The sequence below is a fragment of the Anopheles nili genome, chromosome 3 (assembly GCF_943737925.1).
Source record: "Anopheles nili chromosome 3, idAnoNiliSN_F5_01, whole genome shotgun sequence".
Taxonomy (NCBI): domain Eukaryota; kingdom Metazoa; phylum Arthropoda; class Insecta; order Diptera; family Culicidae; genus Anopheles; species Anopheles nili.
Genome location: NC_071292.1, coordinates 41115089 through 41131570, shown reverse-complemented (window position 1 = coordinate 41131570; position 16482 = coordinate 41115089). Strand labels below are relative to the sequence as shown.

Genomic DNA, 16482 nt, shown 5'->3' with positions numbered 1-16482 from the left:
CCAATATTGTCCACCATTAATTTCAGTTATAGATGAAGGCCGAGATCGCGGAGTTTTAAGTAAGGTTTTGGTACTTTTGGGTAAAATACAGTTTGATTGATTTGATTTGTTTGATTTTGATGAGTTTGATTTGTTGTAAGTGCCCAGTACCGAAAACAATCTGTGATCGACATATTTTCGAAACTGGGTTCATAAAATGCCTGGTCCTCATCCTCGCTTGAATTGCAAAACACTTCGTTCTCATCACTGCTGGTGGAATTTGAACTGGTGTTGTTTTCGTCATCCCAAATGGGTTCATGCAAATTAGAACCAGGTTCTGTTTAAAACATACATTCTGGTGAATTTTGTAGCATTTGATATGATAAAAATGAATGTCACAATAACAACAAACATTTATCTATTGATGCTGAAGCTACATTTTCTTTAGTAAGGCTTTCAATAAACGAGGCAAACTTGGCCTTCTTGCGGTACAAAAGTCCAGTTTTCCTTATTTTTTTCGAATACATATCAATAGTTGAATATCGTCTGCTCTCACTACTGTGTCTACACAACACTGTAACTAAACTGCGCTCAACTTACTGATTTTAAATTAGAGTCGTTTTTTAATAAATGAGTTTCTATTTTTTTTCTCTTTAATTGAAATTCCTCTCCTCCACATTAGATGTACTCTATTTGGCAATATTGAAAGAGAGGCACACAGTTCTGGTTTTCGTTTATTCTGCCTCATTGCCTTGTGCGCTGTTATTTCTTCATTTTTTATGAGTATGTATAGATTCTCCATGAATATAAGTTATGGAATTTTTTTATTTTTGTTAGTAAAATAAAAAAAAACTTTTAATAAAAAAAAAAGTTTTATTTCTGGGAACGGTCAGTCGAGATTCGAACTCGGTACTTTCGTGTGTTTGTGCCGCACGCTAGCGCTTGGTACCAATATTGTTCTCCATTAATTTCAGGCATAGATAAACGTCGAGATTGCGGATCTTTTAATAAGATTTTGATAATTTTCGGAAAAATACAATTGGTATTTTCTTTCGATATAGCTAAAAATTTTCTCACGCAATTGCGAGATTAATTTGTTGTAAGTGTCCAGTAACGCAAACAATCTGTGATCGAAATATTTACGCAAATCGAATTGCAAAACACTTCGTTCACATCACTGCTGCTGGAACCTGAACTAGTGTTTTTTTCGTCATCCCAAATTGGTTAATTAATTTATGTTTTTTGTAACAAAACAAAATCTCTTTTTTTCACTCTTTAATTAAAAATTGTCTACACAAGATACGGTATATTCGTTTTGGCAATATTGACTGAAAGTCGCACATTCTGTTGGTGTTCAATATAACTCAGCGCTTCAGGTCGCCAAATGGATACTCCTAAGCAGCTCGTGGCTGCTTAAGAGCTGCCGGTTGCTCCTAAGTAGAACTCGTGGCTGCTTAAGAGCTGCCGGTTGCTACTAAGCAGCGCGCGGCTGCTTAAGAGCTGCTGGTTGCTACTAAGTAGAACTCGTGGCTGCTTAAGAGTTCCAAGTCGCTAAATTTCCACCTTGAAGTGGCATTTTGGTGGCGAATCGCCGCTAAATCTCCTAGCAAGCTGAATTTGTCTCACTGGGATAAAACGTTTGATAGAGCTCCAACAAGTTAATATACGGTGGAAACACAAAACTACCTTGGAACCATTTCTGAAAAAACAACACAATGGCATAACATTATATTTAAATAACTCTTTTTTTTTAAGAAATGGTATTCGAGATGGGTGGTTTCTATGTAAGGATAAAAATGTTGTGCAATATTTCACTGCTGAGGAAACCACTTCTATTCATGTAATTTACGGTAAAATGATAAATATCAAAGAAGATTGGTTCACATATCCGTTTGCATCGTCAGTATTGTGTGTATATAAAATTAATTTATCGAATCTTTCGAGGCATAATTCAACATACCAATGCGAAAATGTAAAATGTAAGCTAGTTGCAATACCTACTCCAGTTGATGGAGAATTTGTAGTTATTCCTTGAATTCACACATTGTTAAAGCAATAAATATTCAAAATTTAAGTACACGATTATACACGATTATATAGCATCAATAAAAAAAACAGCAAAAATAGGCTAATATTTTTTGTATTTTCTTTACAAATAAGTAGTAGATTCTATTTTACAAGTAACTTAGATTGTAAATTTTAGGTGAAGAAACTGAGTGGGTAGTGCTTTTCCTAACTCCCCTTATATTAAGTCGTTTATGCGCATTTTTAACTTTTTCATAAAAAATAAAGCAATATTTTTGATAGTTACATTTGTATCATCTGTAGTTCCTATAATTTGAAAAAGTTTTGTAATATTTGTCATTCTAATCAATGGAAGTTTGGGCCCTGCTTTACCAACTTCCGTCCAACTCATGCGCGCAAATAACTGTTTTGTAAATATTATATCTATTGCTTCCGTCATGCGGCTTTCGCTATTCGTTTCGCCTAAATTATTTTCTAAGTACGACAGCAAATCTGTCATAAATTCTTTATTACCTAAATTTTCATTGAAGCTTTCCACTTCCTGTTCATTATTTAAAATAGAAAAATTGAAATTATCATTTGACTCTACTAGTTTGATTTTTTTTCTTTGCGGTCCAAGTCGATTTAAAATTATATCTAAGCTAGCATGGATCACGTCCAGTTTTTTGCTATCTTCCTGCTGCTTGAGTTCCATCCGTTCTTTATACTCCGTAAATTCTTTACGTAAAATTTTGCAATGAGTGCACTCCAGCACAGAAATTGGAACATTTTCTAGTGAAGAGCATGCTGTATTTACATCTGAAACAAAAAGCAACATAAAAATATTGGTCATCGTCTTCAATTTAGTTCATACTATCCCCTAGTATTCTTATATTTTATACCTTCGGTTGGTAGAGCAGGTTGAATGTCCATCTCCATCAACCTCGTTGGCTCTGTTGCAATAGAGTGGACTTCCACTGCAGAAACTTCATCACCTAAACATAAATAAAAACCTTCAAAAAACGTTCCAAATTAAATATAAATCATGTACTTACCATCCTTTGAAAGCATGTGTTCATAATCCAATGCTTTTCTTTTGGATGATTTCGAAGATGCCTTCGAAGATGGTTTTTCGGCCTGAGAAGACGATTCTCCACTCATTTCTTGGACAATATTGTTCGCCAATATTGAAGAAGAAATGTTTTGCCGTTTAACGTTAACAATAATTCTATTCCACGACGTGGAAGCCACACTTTCACCATTTTGCAACAATGCATCTAAAGCTTTTGGTTTTTTAACCTTCGGCCAAAAGAGCGTAGTATTTTCTTTATCACCATCCAACAGCCAACCTGAAGGAACTGCTAAAATTTCTTTTAGCCCATTGGCGTTGATGGTTTGAACTATCGCGAAAGGCATTTTATTTTTTTCTGTTTGCTTTCTTCAATATTTGAACACTGACTGGCCTTGGATAAGCAAAGCAAGCTAAATCTCCTACGATATTGGAAGATGATACTACACAACTACTAATATTCAACTACAATGTTATCAGAGACAATACCGGTCAATCACATCTTTTACCTGTACAATACAGAAGCTGTATTTACATTTGCCTTGCTTCTCTAATTGCGTATTTACGACACAAGTCTCAATCTGAATTTTAGGCCTATGTACTAACACGAAGCAGTTCCAAACTATGAAATGAGAGTTCGAATCATGGTTGGGAGAGAATTACCAGAGCAGAATTACAATGCTAGTATATTATCTTCAATATAGATGGAGAGAGGAGGTCAAAATATAGAGAGTAGATTTCAGCGAGTATCACAAAATCGTGAGAAGAGAATCAAACTGCGAGAGAGGAGAAAAATACAAGTTTTTTTTGTATGCATGCTACTTTTAGCGACCTGGCAGCGCTTAAGCAGCGCTCTATACTAGCAAATTAACAGATGCTAATCATCGCTGCTTAAGAGCTGCCGGTTGCCGCTAAGCAGCTGCGATGCTACATTTAGCTCCAAGTTGCCACTAAGCAGCGCCGCATAACGACTGAAAATATACTCTTAAGGGGCATCGACTTAAGCGCTGCTTAACGGCAAAATGAACCTTATTTGTCTCACTGGGATGGCCTGCTCCAATTGTCTACTTGCACCACGTACTATTTTCTTCAAGAATTGAAGATGATTCTCAAATGGATATGACGAAATTGTCCCAAGAACACCATAATTTTCAACATCGTCATAAACATGAAGCAAATTATGAACATTACTTGTAAGATATTTTTCATCGTATATCATTCCAAATTCATCAACAAAATCTTCAAGCATTTTTGCAGCTACATGCCAATTTTGCCGATATTTTTCTGAGGAAAACATAGTTACTGCAGAAAAATATAACAAAAAATGATTGTAGGCGCCCTCACACAATACATCTTTTAAAACGACTAAGCTTGGGTAAAGTAGAAAATTGCTCAGCTCCCTTCCTTTCCAATGGCGCAGATGCTCTATTGGCCTCAACGCTCTATGAATTTCAGATGGTAGCTGAATTTTACAAAGTGATTCTGAAATTTCTTTTGTTTGTTTAGCAGATAATTTTGTTGCTATGCCTAATGAACCATTTCTCCATCCTAAGAGTAGCTTCCGCGTAACTCCTAAATCGATTAGATGCAATGGATCAGATGTGACTACACCATCGATCATATTGAAATTTTGTAAATCTAAAAGTGGCGAGACTAATTTGTGATGTTTGCCATAAGAGCTTTTACGGAAATCTTCATCGGTTCTTTTAAAAAGCTGAAATGTCTTTGAAAACTACAGTTCGAGAATCATAGTTGTACTCTCCTTCGCAGTTACATTTTAAGTATCCATTTTTGGCATTAAAGTTTGCAACGCCTGAAAACAATCGGAAATATCATTACATTTTTTTCGATCATCAAAATATAAGAAAATTTACCTTTTATAAATGATCTAGCAGGGGAGTCTGCTATTATAGCTCGTAGGTTTACCGAAAATGTGCGAGACTTTATGATTATTCCGTATTGCTTTTAAAATATTCAATTCTTCAATAAGAGGACGAAGATAAGATTCCAGATCACCTGGTTTTGACATGCCACAAAATATTGCCACGGTCATTGGAGGTACCTCTGGCATTTCATGAATATTGGCCATAATTGGCCAAAATTGTACAGAGCTACTTTTATATAATGATAAACCATCCATACATATATTCAAAGATAAACATTTATATGGCGGATAAGTGTGTCTGAAAATAATAATACAATATGTATGATTTGTTTTACGATTATTTCAACTAATGCGTTACCTGAAATAATTACTGATGTTTTTGCCTATTCCATCGTACCAATATTGTCCACCATTAATTTCAGTTATAGATGAAGGCCGAGATCGCGGAGTTTTAAGTAAGGTTTTGGTACTTTTGGGTAAAATACAGTTTGATTGATTTGATTTGTTTGATTTTGATGAGTTTGATTTGTTGTAAGTGCCCAGTACCGAAAACAATCTGTGATCGACATATTTTCGAAACTGGGTTCATAAAATGCCTGGTCCTCATCCTCGCTTGAATTGCAAAACACTTCGTTCTCATCACTGCTGCTGGAATTTGAACTGGTGTTGTTTTCGTCATCCCAAATGGGTTCATGCAAATTAGAACCAGGTTCTGTTTAAAACATACATTCTGGTGAATTTTGTAGCATTTGATATGATAAAAATGAATGTCACAATAACAACAAACATTTATCTATTGATGCTGAAGCTACATTTTCTTTAGTAAGGCTTTCAATAAACGAGGCAAACTTGGCCTTCTTGCGGTACAAAAGTCCAGTTTTCCTTATTTTTTTCGAATACATATCAATAGTTGAATATCGTCTGCTCTCACTACTGTGTCTACACAACACTGTAACTAAACTGCGCTCAACTTACTGATTTTAAATTAGAGTCGTTTTTTAATAAATGAGTTTCTATTTTTTTTCTCTTTAATTGAAATTCCTCTCCTCCACATTAGATGTACTCTATTTGGCAATATTGAAAGAGAGGCACACAGTTCTGGTTTTCGTTTATTCTGCCTCATTGCCTTGTGCGCTGTTATTTCTTCATTTTTTATGAGTATGTATAGATTCTCCATGAATATAAGTTATGGAATTTTTTTATTTTTGTTAGTAAAATAAAAAAAAACTTTTAATAAAAAAAAAAGTTTTATTTCTGGGAACGGTCAGTCGAGATTCGAACTCGGTACTTTCGTGTGTTTGTGCCGCACGCTAGCGCTTGGTACCAATATTGTTCTCCATTAATTTCAGGCATAGATAAACGTCGAGATTGCGGATCTTTTAATAAGATTTTGATAATTTTCGGAAAAATACAATTGGTATTTTCTTTCGATATAGCTAAAAATTTTCTCACGCAATTGCGAGATTAATTTGTTGTAAGTGTCCAGTAACGCAAACAATCTGTGATCGAAATATTTACGCAAATCGAATTGCAAAACACTTCGTTCACATCACTGCTGCTGGAACCTGAACTAGTGTTTTTTTCGTCATCCCAAATTGGTTAATTAATTTATGTTTTTTGTAACAAAACAAAATCTCTTTTTTTCACTCTTTAATTAAAAATTGTCTACACAAGATACGGTATATTCGTTTTGGCAATATTGACTGAAAGTCGCACATTCTGTTGGTGTTCAATATAACTCAGCGCTTCAGGTCGCCAAATGGATACTCCTAAGCAGCTCGTGGCTGCTTAAGAGCTGCCGGTTGCTCCTAAGTAGAACTCGTGGCTGCTTAAGAGCTGCCGGTTGCTACTAAGCAGCGCGCGGCTGCTTAAGAGCTGCTGGTTGCTACTAAGTAGAACTCGTGGCTGCTTAAGAGTTCCAAGTCGCTAAATTTCCACCTTGAAGTGGCATTTTGGTGGCGAATCGCCGCTAAATCTCCTAGCAAGCTGAATTTGTCTCACTGGGATAAAACGTTTGATAGAGCTCCAACAAGTTAATATACGGTGGAAACACAAAACTACCTTGGAACCATTTCTGAAAAAACAACACAATGGCATAACATTATATTTAAATAACTCTTTTTTTTTAAGAAATGGTATTCGAGATGGGTGGTTTCTATGTAAGGATAAAAATGTTGTGCAATATTTCACTGCTGAGGAAACCACTTCTATTCATGTAATTTACGGTAAAATGATAAATATCAAAGAAGATTGGTTCACATATCCGTTTGCATCGTCAGTATTGTGTGTATATAAAATTAATTTATCGAATCTTTCGAGGCATAATTCAACATACCAATGCGAAAATGTAAAATGTAAGCTAGTTGCAATACCTACTCCAGTTGATGGAGAATTTGTAGTTATTCCTTGAATTCACACATTGTTAAAGCAATAAATATTCAAAATTTAAGTACACGATTATACACGATTATATAGCATCAATAAAAAAAACAGCAAAAATAGGCTAATATTTTTTGTATTTTCTTTACAAATAAGTAGTAGATTCTATTTTACAAGTAACTTAGATTGTAAATTTTAGGTGAAGAAACTGAGTGGGTAGTGCTTTTCCTAACTCCCCTTATATTAAGTCGTTTATGCGCATTTTTAACTTTTTCATAAAAAATAAAGCAATATTTTTGATAGTTACATTTGTATCATCTGTAGTTCCTATAATTTGAAAAAGTTTTGTAATATTTGTCATTCTAATCAATGGAAGTTTGGGCCCTGCTTTACCAACTTCCGTCCAACTCATGCGCGCAAATAACTGTTTTGTAAATATTATATCTATTGCTTCCGTCATGCGGCTTTCGCTATTCGTTTCGCCTAAATTATTTTCTAAGTACGACAGCAAATCTGTCATAAATTCTTTATTACCTAAATTTTCATTGAAGCTTTCCACTTCCTGTTCATTATTTAAAATAGAAAAATTGAAATTATCATTTGACTCTACTAGTTTGATTTTTTTTCTTTGCGGTCCAAGTCGATTTAAAATTATATCTAAGCTAGCATGGATCACGTCCAGTTTTTTGCTATCTTCCTGCTGCTTGAGTTCCATCCGTTCTTTATACTCCGTAAATTCTTTACGTAAAATTTTGCAATGAGTGCACTCCAGCACAGAAATTGGAACATTTTCTAGTGAAGAGCATGCTGTATTTACATCTGAAACAAAAAGCAACATAAAAATATTGGTCATCGTCTTCAATTTAGTTCATACTATCCCCTAGTATTCTTATATTTTATACCTTCGGTTGGTAGAGCAGGTTGAATGTCCATCTCCATCAACCTCGTTGGCTCTGTTGCAATAGAGTGGACTTCCACTGCAGAAACTTCATCACCTAAACATAAATAAAAACCTTCAAAAAACGTTCCAAATTAAATATAAATCATGTACTTACCATCCTTTGAAAGCATGTGTTCATAATCCAATGCTTTTCTTTTGGATGATTTCGAAGATGCCTTCGAAGATGGTTTTTCGGCCTGAGAAGACGATTCTCCACTCATTTCTTGGACAATATTGTTCGCCAATATTGAAGAAGAAATGTTTTGCCGTTTAACGTTAACAATAATTCTATTCCACGACGTGGAAGCCACACTTTCACCATTTTGCAACAATGCATCTAAAGCTTTTGGTTTTTTAACCTTCGGCCAAAAGAGCGTAGTATTTTCTTTATCACCATCCAACAGCCAACCTGAAGGAACTGCTAAAATTTCTTTTAGCCCATTGGCGTTGATGGTTTGAACTATCGCGAAAGGCATTTTATTTTTTTCTGTTTGCTTTCTTCAATATTTGAACACTGACTGGCCTTGGATAAGCAAAGCAAGCTAAATCTCCTACGATATTGGAAGATGATACTACACAACTACTAATATTCAACTACAATGTTATCAGAGACAATACCGGTCAATCACATCTTTTACCTGTACAATACAGAAGCTGTATTTACATTTGCCTTGCTTCTCTAATTGCGTATTTACGACACAAGTCTCAATCTGAATTTTAGGCCTATGTACTAACACGAAGCAGTTCCAAACTATGAAATGAGAGTTCGAATCATGGTTGGGAGAGAATTACCAGAGCAGAATTACAATGCTAGTATATTATCTTCAATATAGATGGAGAGAGGAGGTCAAAATATAGAGAGTAGATTTCAGCGAGTATCACAAAATCGTGAGAAGAGAATCAAACTGCGAGAGAGGAGAAAAATACAAGTTTTTTTTGTATGCATGCTACTTTTAGCGACCTGGCAGCGCTTAAGCAGCGCTCTATACTAGCAAATTAACAGATGCTAATCATCGCTGCTTAAGAGCTGCCGGTTGCCGCTAAGCAGCTGCGATGCTACATTTAGCTCCAAGTTGCCACTAAGCAGCGCCGCATAACGACTGAAAATATACTCTTAAGGGGCATCGACTTAAGCGCTGCTTAACGGCAAAATGAACCTTATTTGTCTCACTGGGATGGCCTGCTCCAATTGTCTACTTGCACCACGTACTATTTTCTTCAAGAATTGAAGATGATTCTCAAATGGATATGACGAAATTGTCCCAAGAACACCATAATTTTCAACATCGTCATAAACATGAAGCAAATTATGAACATTACTTGTAAGATATTTTTCATCGTATATCATTCCAAATTCATCAACAAAATCTTCAAGCATTTTTGCAGCTACATGCCAATTTTGCCGATATTTTTCTGAGGAAAACATAGTTACTGCAGAAAAATATAACAAAAAATGATTGTAGGCGCCCTCACACAATACATCTTTTAAAACGACTAAGCTTGGGTAAAGTAGAAAATTGCTCAGCTCCCTTCCTTTCCAATGGCGCAGATGCTCTATTGGCCTCAACGCTCTATGAATTTCAGATGGTAGCTGAATTTTACAAAGTGATTCTGAAATTTCTTTTGTTTGTTTAGCAGATAATTTTGTTGCTATGCCTAATGAACCATTTCTCCATCCTAAGAGTAGCTTCCGCGTAACTCCTAAATCGATTAGATGCAATGGATCAGATGTGACTACACCATCGATCATATTGAAATTTTGTAAATCTAAAAGTGGCGAGACTAATTTGTGATGTTTGCCATAAGAGCTTTTACGGAAATCTTCATCGGTTCTTTTAAAAAGCTGAAATGTCTTTGAAAACTACAGTTCGAGAATCATAGTTGTACTCTCCTTCGCAGTTACATTTTAAGTATCCATTTTTGGCATTAAAGTTTGCAACGCCTGAAAACAATCGGAAATATCATTACATTTTTTTCGATCATCAAAATATAAGAAAATTTACCTTTTATAAATGATCTAGCAGGGGAGTCTGCTATTATAGCTCGTAGGTTTACCGAAAATGTGCGAGACTTTATGATTATTCCGTATTGCTTTTAAAATATTCAATTCTTCAATAAGAGGACGAAGATAAGATTCCAGATCACCTGGTTTTGACATGCCACAAAATATTGCCACGGTCATTGGAGGTACCTCTGGCATTTCATGAATATTGGCCATAATTGGCCAAAATTGTACAGAGCTACTTTTATATAATGATAAACCATCCATACATATATTCAAAGATAAACATTTATATGGCGGATAAGTGTGTCTGAAAATAATAATACAATATGTATGATTTGTTTTACGATTATTTCAACTAATGCGTTACCTGAAATAATTACTGATGTTTTTGCCTATTCCATCGTACCAATATTGTCCACCATTAATTTCAGTTATAGATGAAGGCCGAGATCGCGGAGTTTTAAGTAAGGTTTTGGTACTTTTGGGTAAAATACAGTTTGATTGATTTGATTTGTTTGATTTTGATGAGTTTGATTTGTTGTAAGTGCCCAGTACCGAAAACAATCTGTGATCGACATATTTTCGAAACTGGGTTCATAAAATGCCTGGTCCTCATCCTCGCTTGAATTGCAAAACACTTCGTTCTCATCACTGCTGCTGGAATTTGAACTGGTGTTGTTTTCGTCATCCCAAATGGGTTCATGCAAATTAGAACCAGGTTCTGTTTAAAACATACATTCTGGTGAATTTTGTAGCATTTGATATGATAAAAATGAATGTCACAATAACAACAAACATTTATCTATTGATGCTGAAGCTACATTTTCTTTAGTAAGGCTTTCAATAAACGAGGCAAACTTGGCCTTCTTGCGGTACAAAAGTCCAGTTTTCCTTATTTTTTTCGAATACATATCAATAGTTGAATATCGTCTGCTCTCACTACTGTGTCTACACAACACTGTAACTAAACTGCGCTCAACTTACTGATTTTAAATTAGAGTCGTTTTTTAATAAATGAGTTTCTATTTTTTTTCTCTTTAATTGAAATTCCTCTCCTCCACATTAGATGTACTCTATTTGGCAATATTGAAAGAGAGGCACACAGTTCTGGTTTTCGTTTATTCTGCCTCATTGCCTTGTGCGCTGTTATTTCTTCATTTTTTATGAGTATGTATAGATTCTCCATGAATATAAGTTATGGAATTTTTTTATTTTTGTTAGTAAAATAAAAAAAAACTTTTAATAAAAAAAAAAGTTTTATTTCTGGGAACGATCAGTCGAGATTCGAACTCGGTACTTTCGTGTGTTTGTGCCGCACGCTAGCGCTTGGTACCAATATTGTTCTCCATTAATTTCAGGCATAGATAAACGTCGAGATTGCGGATCTTTTAATAAGATTTTGATAATTTTCGGAAAAATACAATTGGTATTTTCTTTCGATATAGCTAAAAATTTTCTCACGCCATTGCGAGATTAATTTGTTGTAAGTGTCCAGTAACGCAAACAATCTGTGATCGAAATATTTACGCAAATCGAATTGCAAAACACTTCGTTCACATCACTGCTGCTGGAACCTGAACTAGTGTTTTTTTCGTCATCCCAAATTAGTTAATTAATTTATGTTTTTTGTAACAAAACAAAATCTCTTTTTTTCACTCTTTAATTAAAAATTTTCTCCTCAAGCCTACGGTATATTCGTTTTGACAATATTGACTGAAAGTCACACATTCTGTTGGTGTTCAATATAACTCAGCGCTTCAGGTCGCCAAATGGATACTCCTAAGCAGCTCGTAGCTGCTTAAGAGCTGCCGGTTGCTACTAAGCAGCGCCCGGCTGCTTAAGAGTTCCAAGTCGCTAAATTTCCACCTTGGTAATTAAAATTTCCACATTTTGGTGGAGAATCGCCGCTAAATCTCCTATCAAGCTGAATTTGTCTCACTGGGAACTCATCTAAAAATACAGGACAGTTTCTGTCGAGTGTGCTGTGAGCCTCTCCACCTTCCAGCCATAAAGGGTCAGCTTGGCAACATTCGTGGAATTCATTAGCGCAGTTGGCACATTTTTTAGTATCTCTACAGTGTTTCTTGGTATGCCCCAGTTTAAGACAGTTCATACATCTCAAAGGCTTGGGCACGTATAGCTCTACCTTGAGATCATAGTAAAACCCAAAATTCACCTTGTGAGACGTGTTTATAGTGTCGCATGTGAGTATCGCAGTCCGGGTGTTTACCCAATTGCCGTCTTTCTCCCTTCTTTTTATAATCTCGACGTCTGTCACGTGTTCGTTCTTCAGTCCGGCGATCATATCTTCCTTGGCGGTAAAAGGAATGGCGTCGTCACATCTGATTACTCCTTTTGAGGAATTTTGTGTTTGTATACCTTGACTTCCATACCATTAATACTCTTAAGGTCGATTTTTTTTAATTTATTGGTCTGTTTTTTGTTACAAAGTAAAATAAGCAGTCTGCCATCCTTTAATAGAGACGCTTTTAAAGGTTGTTCGTTTACAGCTAGAACAATGGCCTTTTGAACCGCGAATGAATTCGCCATTTTGATGGGTGTTTCGGTTTTACTGCTTTCAATAACCGTAAACGTTTTTTCCTTAGCGAAGAATCTATTCATGGGGATTCTTTCTCCCTTTAACCTTCTTTTTTTCTGCCTTGTTGGGTTGTGGCCCAGCGGCTCGTAGTACGAGCCATAGACCAGCCCTCCACCAGGATCCTCGATTCCCATCGTCCTTCCGTTTGATGAGTACTTCTGTCTTTTTTGTTATGTGTTTTGCTCTATAATGTTCTGTCTATGGAAAATTATTTGTTTTGTTGGTTGTTTTTTTTTTACTATCAAAGCACGCGGTGTAGTGTCAGTTGTCCGTTCCACTTGAGAGGTCACTTTGTCACTCTTTACGAAACTGACGAGAACGATAATTCGTCCTCTTTATGACAAGTATGTGTGTCTTATATAAAATGTAAAATTATTGCAACAAAAAATATACACATTTATTCCCTCTCATTCATACCCTAAAAAATAAGCATCAACAGTAGTAGCACAGACACGTATAATTAGTGCCAATTTTTAATTTATGAACCTAACAGCGCCCTGATGATGATATTAGAAATTTTTCACAAATACCAAATAAACTTGTAAATTGTGTGGATTTTGTGAAAACCCATGTTCGGATGATCCCTTTTACTAACCGTTTTATGCAAGTGCTCAGTTGCTACTGTTTATTCTTGTTCCTGTTTGAGTTCATTATTGTTCATTTATTAATTCATTCCTTAATATAAATATAACGCCTTTGTACCATTTATGAGGTATTTAGTTTTGTGCACTTCGTCTATCGCTCCAGTAGAATTTGCAAAAGAAACTTTTACGTTAATTAATACAAGTGATTAAATCACCCTTGTATTGCGAATCCCAAAATAATTATTTTGTCATCCAGCGCTTAAAGGTCCGTTAAGGAATTCACTTTTCTAAAATTGAATAATAGCGATAATTGCGCATGGGGGCCGCAAACTGTTCGTGCAATTTCATCTATATGCGCCTCGAGAAAAGAAGTTTTTCTGCACACCGTAGCGGTACTTTCCTCTATCAGAGCTTCGGTTTTCGGCGGCGTGTTCTGGTTCGGGATGACAGATGATGACTGACGAACAGAAACCGGTGACGATACTGTTTATGTTGTTGTTTTGGGGACTATTGCCTGCTGACTATGATGCAATCCAAACACTAGGAACGACGAGGGAAGGAACCGAAAATTTCTTTGGCCTTTTTTTGCACCGCTTTCTAAGCTGCGCCGTGTTATGATAGTATGATTAATTTGAAAGGATTCTAAATCAGACATATTATAAGATTACTTAAAAGAAACTCTAAGCCAAACGACAACTGAAAGCAAAGAACGTGACTGTTTTAAGTTAACGAAACATTCGTGATAACAGCGTCGTTGTAAACCATAATCGCCACTATCAGGTAAGTAAGTCTGTGTTCAATATTATAAATTATTCAATTTCATATATTTACAGAGCAGGATAGATCCACGTTAGTAAAAAATCAAAAGAAAAGAAAACACAAAAGGTATTCGGCGTAACTACCACGTGGTTAAAATATACACTCGTTACGCTGTTGGGACGCGCGATCTAATTGTGAAGAGCACGCAGCCGACATCCTATTCAACGGACGCAGCCAGATTGAGCATGTGTCGGCTGGAGTGCGACACGTCTGGTTGGCCGATAGGTCGATAGGGAGAGATCGTTGAGTAGAGCTCGCCAGTACTAGTTACTCTCTCTTAGATAGGCCATCGAAGGCAACGGACATTTCCTGATTCTCGTTATAAAGTGTCGTGTTATAAATGTCATGCAATTTTATAATTGTGTTAATAAAGATAAGGTTTGAAGAACACAACACTAATAAAATCGTGTCTGTTCAGAAGATACATCGATACGGTTATAAACAGTCGTGTGTATCCATTGAACATTAAAATCCATTGACACATATCAGGTGATGCTGGATGGAAAACTCTCAAGGCGCTTAGCTACCACCAAGGGTCTGTGCCAGGTGAACCCGTCTTGAACAAAGTGCTTGCCCGGCTCCTTTTCCATCTGGTGCTAAAGAGGGCCATCCGAGTCTCAGAAGTGGAAACCTCGGGGCCCATCTTCTACAAATCAATGCAGATCCTGGCATACGCTGATGACATAGACATTATTGGTTTGAGGTTCTCCTATGTAGCAGAAGCTTACAAACGGATTGAGCAGGCGACTGAGATTAATATCACGCAGTGGCAGGATCAATGGGACGCTGAAACATCCCGCTGCCAGCAGATACACCCGGTGGGCACACCGTGTGTTACCGGGCATCGGTACATGGGTCAGTCGAAAGCACGGAGACGTAAACTTCCACTTGTCGCAGGTGCTCGGAGAATACGGATTCTTCAGAGAGTATCTCCAAGTGCGAGGGTTTGCGTTGTCCCCGCACTGCACTTACTGCAGCGAAACGGTCGAGGACGCTGAGCATGCTATATTCGCGTGCCCCCGGTACGAAGCTATCCGGCATCGTTTTCTCCACCGGGGAGATGGCTTCCTGATAACTCCAGGAAACAGCAGCAGACCAACTCCAGGAGCAGACCAGTGGACGACCATCTGTGAAGGAATCCGTCGTATTACGGTGGTCCTCTAGAGCAGATGGGTAGAGGACCGGGCCACCTCTTCCATAACGTACGCAGAGGAGAGCGAACAGGCAGAACAGCAGCGACGGAGGGAGGCGATGGACCGTCACAACGCTCGCCGACGCGCGCGACACCCCGAAAAGATGACCAGCTGGCCCCAACCCACGACACCGACCTCTCGCCAGAACCAGGACGTCGACGACATCCAGCAGCCAGCGGACCACACTGATGAGCGCCGCTTAAGGCGTATTACATGGAAGCAGGCAAGGCGAGTGGAACAGTGATGGCGACGCCATTTGGAGACTGCCGCCTTACCCCCGCTACACGAAGAAGAGGATCCTCTTCCAATGACACCGGACGAAGAGGCGGCGGCCAGCGTGGAAACCACCAGCAAGAAGAAGAGACGAAATGATGAGCGAAAGAAGATGGCGAGATGGTAGGTCCGCCTAGATTATACGACGCGTTTTCGCATTAAAGGAGAAAAAAAAGATGTATATCGATGCAAAATGCACGCTATTTATAGCCAAACATACCCAAGCCCTCGCGGGAACGGTATGTGCGGTGGTAAGCTTTACAATAAAGCTAAGTTATAAAAAAAAGATAGGTGAACGTATTTTTGAAGTCGTCGTTTGAAATGTGGTAGGACAATGAGGGATTCAATACAATAAAGAGCTCTAAGAATTGTACGATAGCCTTACTGTCGTGCAGCAAGATAGACTCCGTTTAGGCTATCCAAATGGACAGAGGAGTCGTGGTAGGCCCAAACTGAGATAGAGTTCTACAGTGCATGCGTCCGCCAAAAAGGAATGATTAGAATCGCAATATCGCTTTGTCATTTACACAATTAAATACAAATCAACTAGAATGGTCCGATACATCATCTCGATTATGATACGAACATTTAGAATTCACCGACCAGTTCAGCCAGCCAGCAAAGCTTTACTGTTTACAAAGCAATTTACTGTTTTAAACACCTTGATTATGTTACTTAATGGAGTCGTCTGGCTTAAAAATTTCATTTCATTTATTAATCTTCTCTATTCATGAAGCCTTAGCTCTATTACAC

At 37.2% G+C, this 16482-nt stretch overlaps 1 protein-coding gene across 1 annotated transcript; it reads right to left on the bottom strand.

Annotated features, from left to right (window-relative positions):
* Window positions 1-8861: 8861 nt before the first annotated feature.
* On the bottom strand, window positions 8862-15304 carry LOC128724341 (uncharacterized). Its single transcript, XM_053818070.1, is given in 6 exon segments — window positions 8862-9007; window positions 9454-10023; window positions 10160-10198; window positions 10260-10350; window positions 10352-10568; window positions 15102-15304. Coding segments are annotated over 6 exon segments (1266 nt in total).
* Window positions 15305-16482: the final 1178 nt, after the last annotated feature.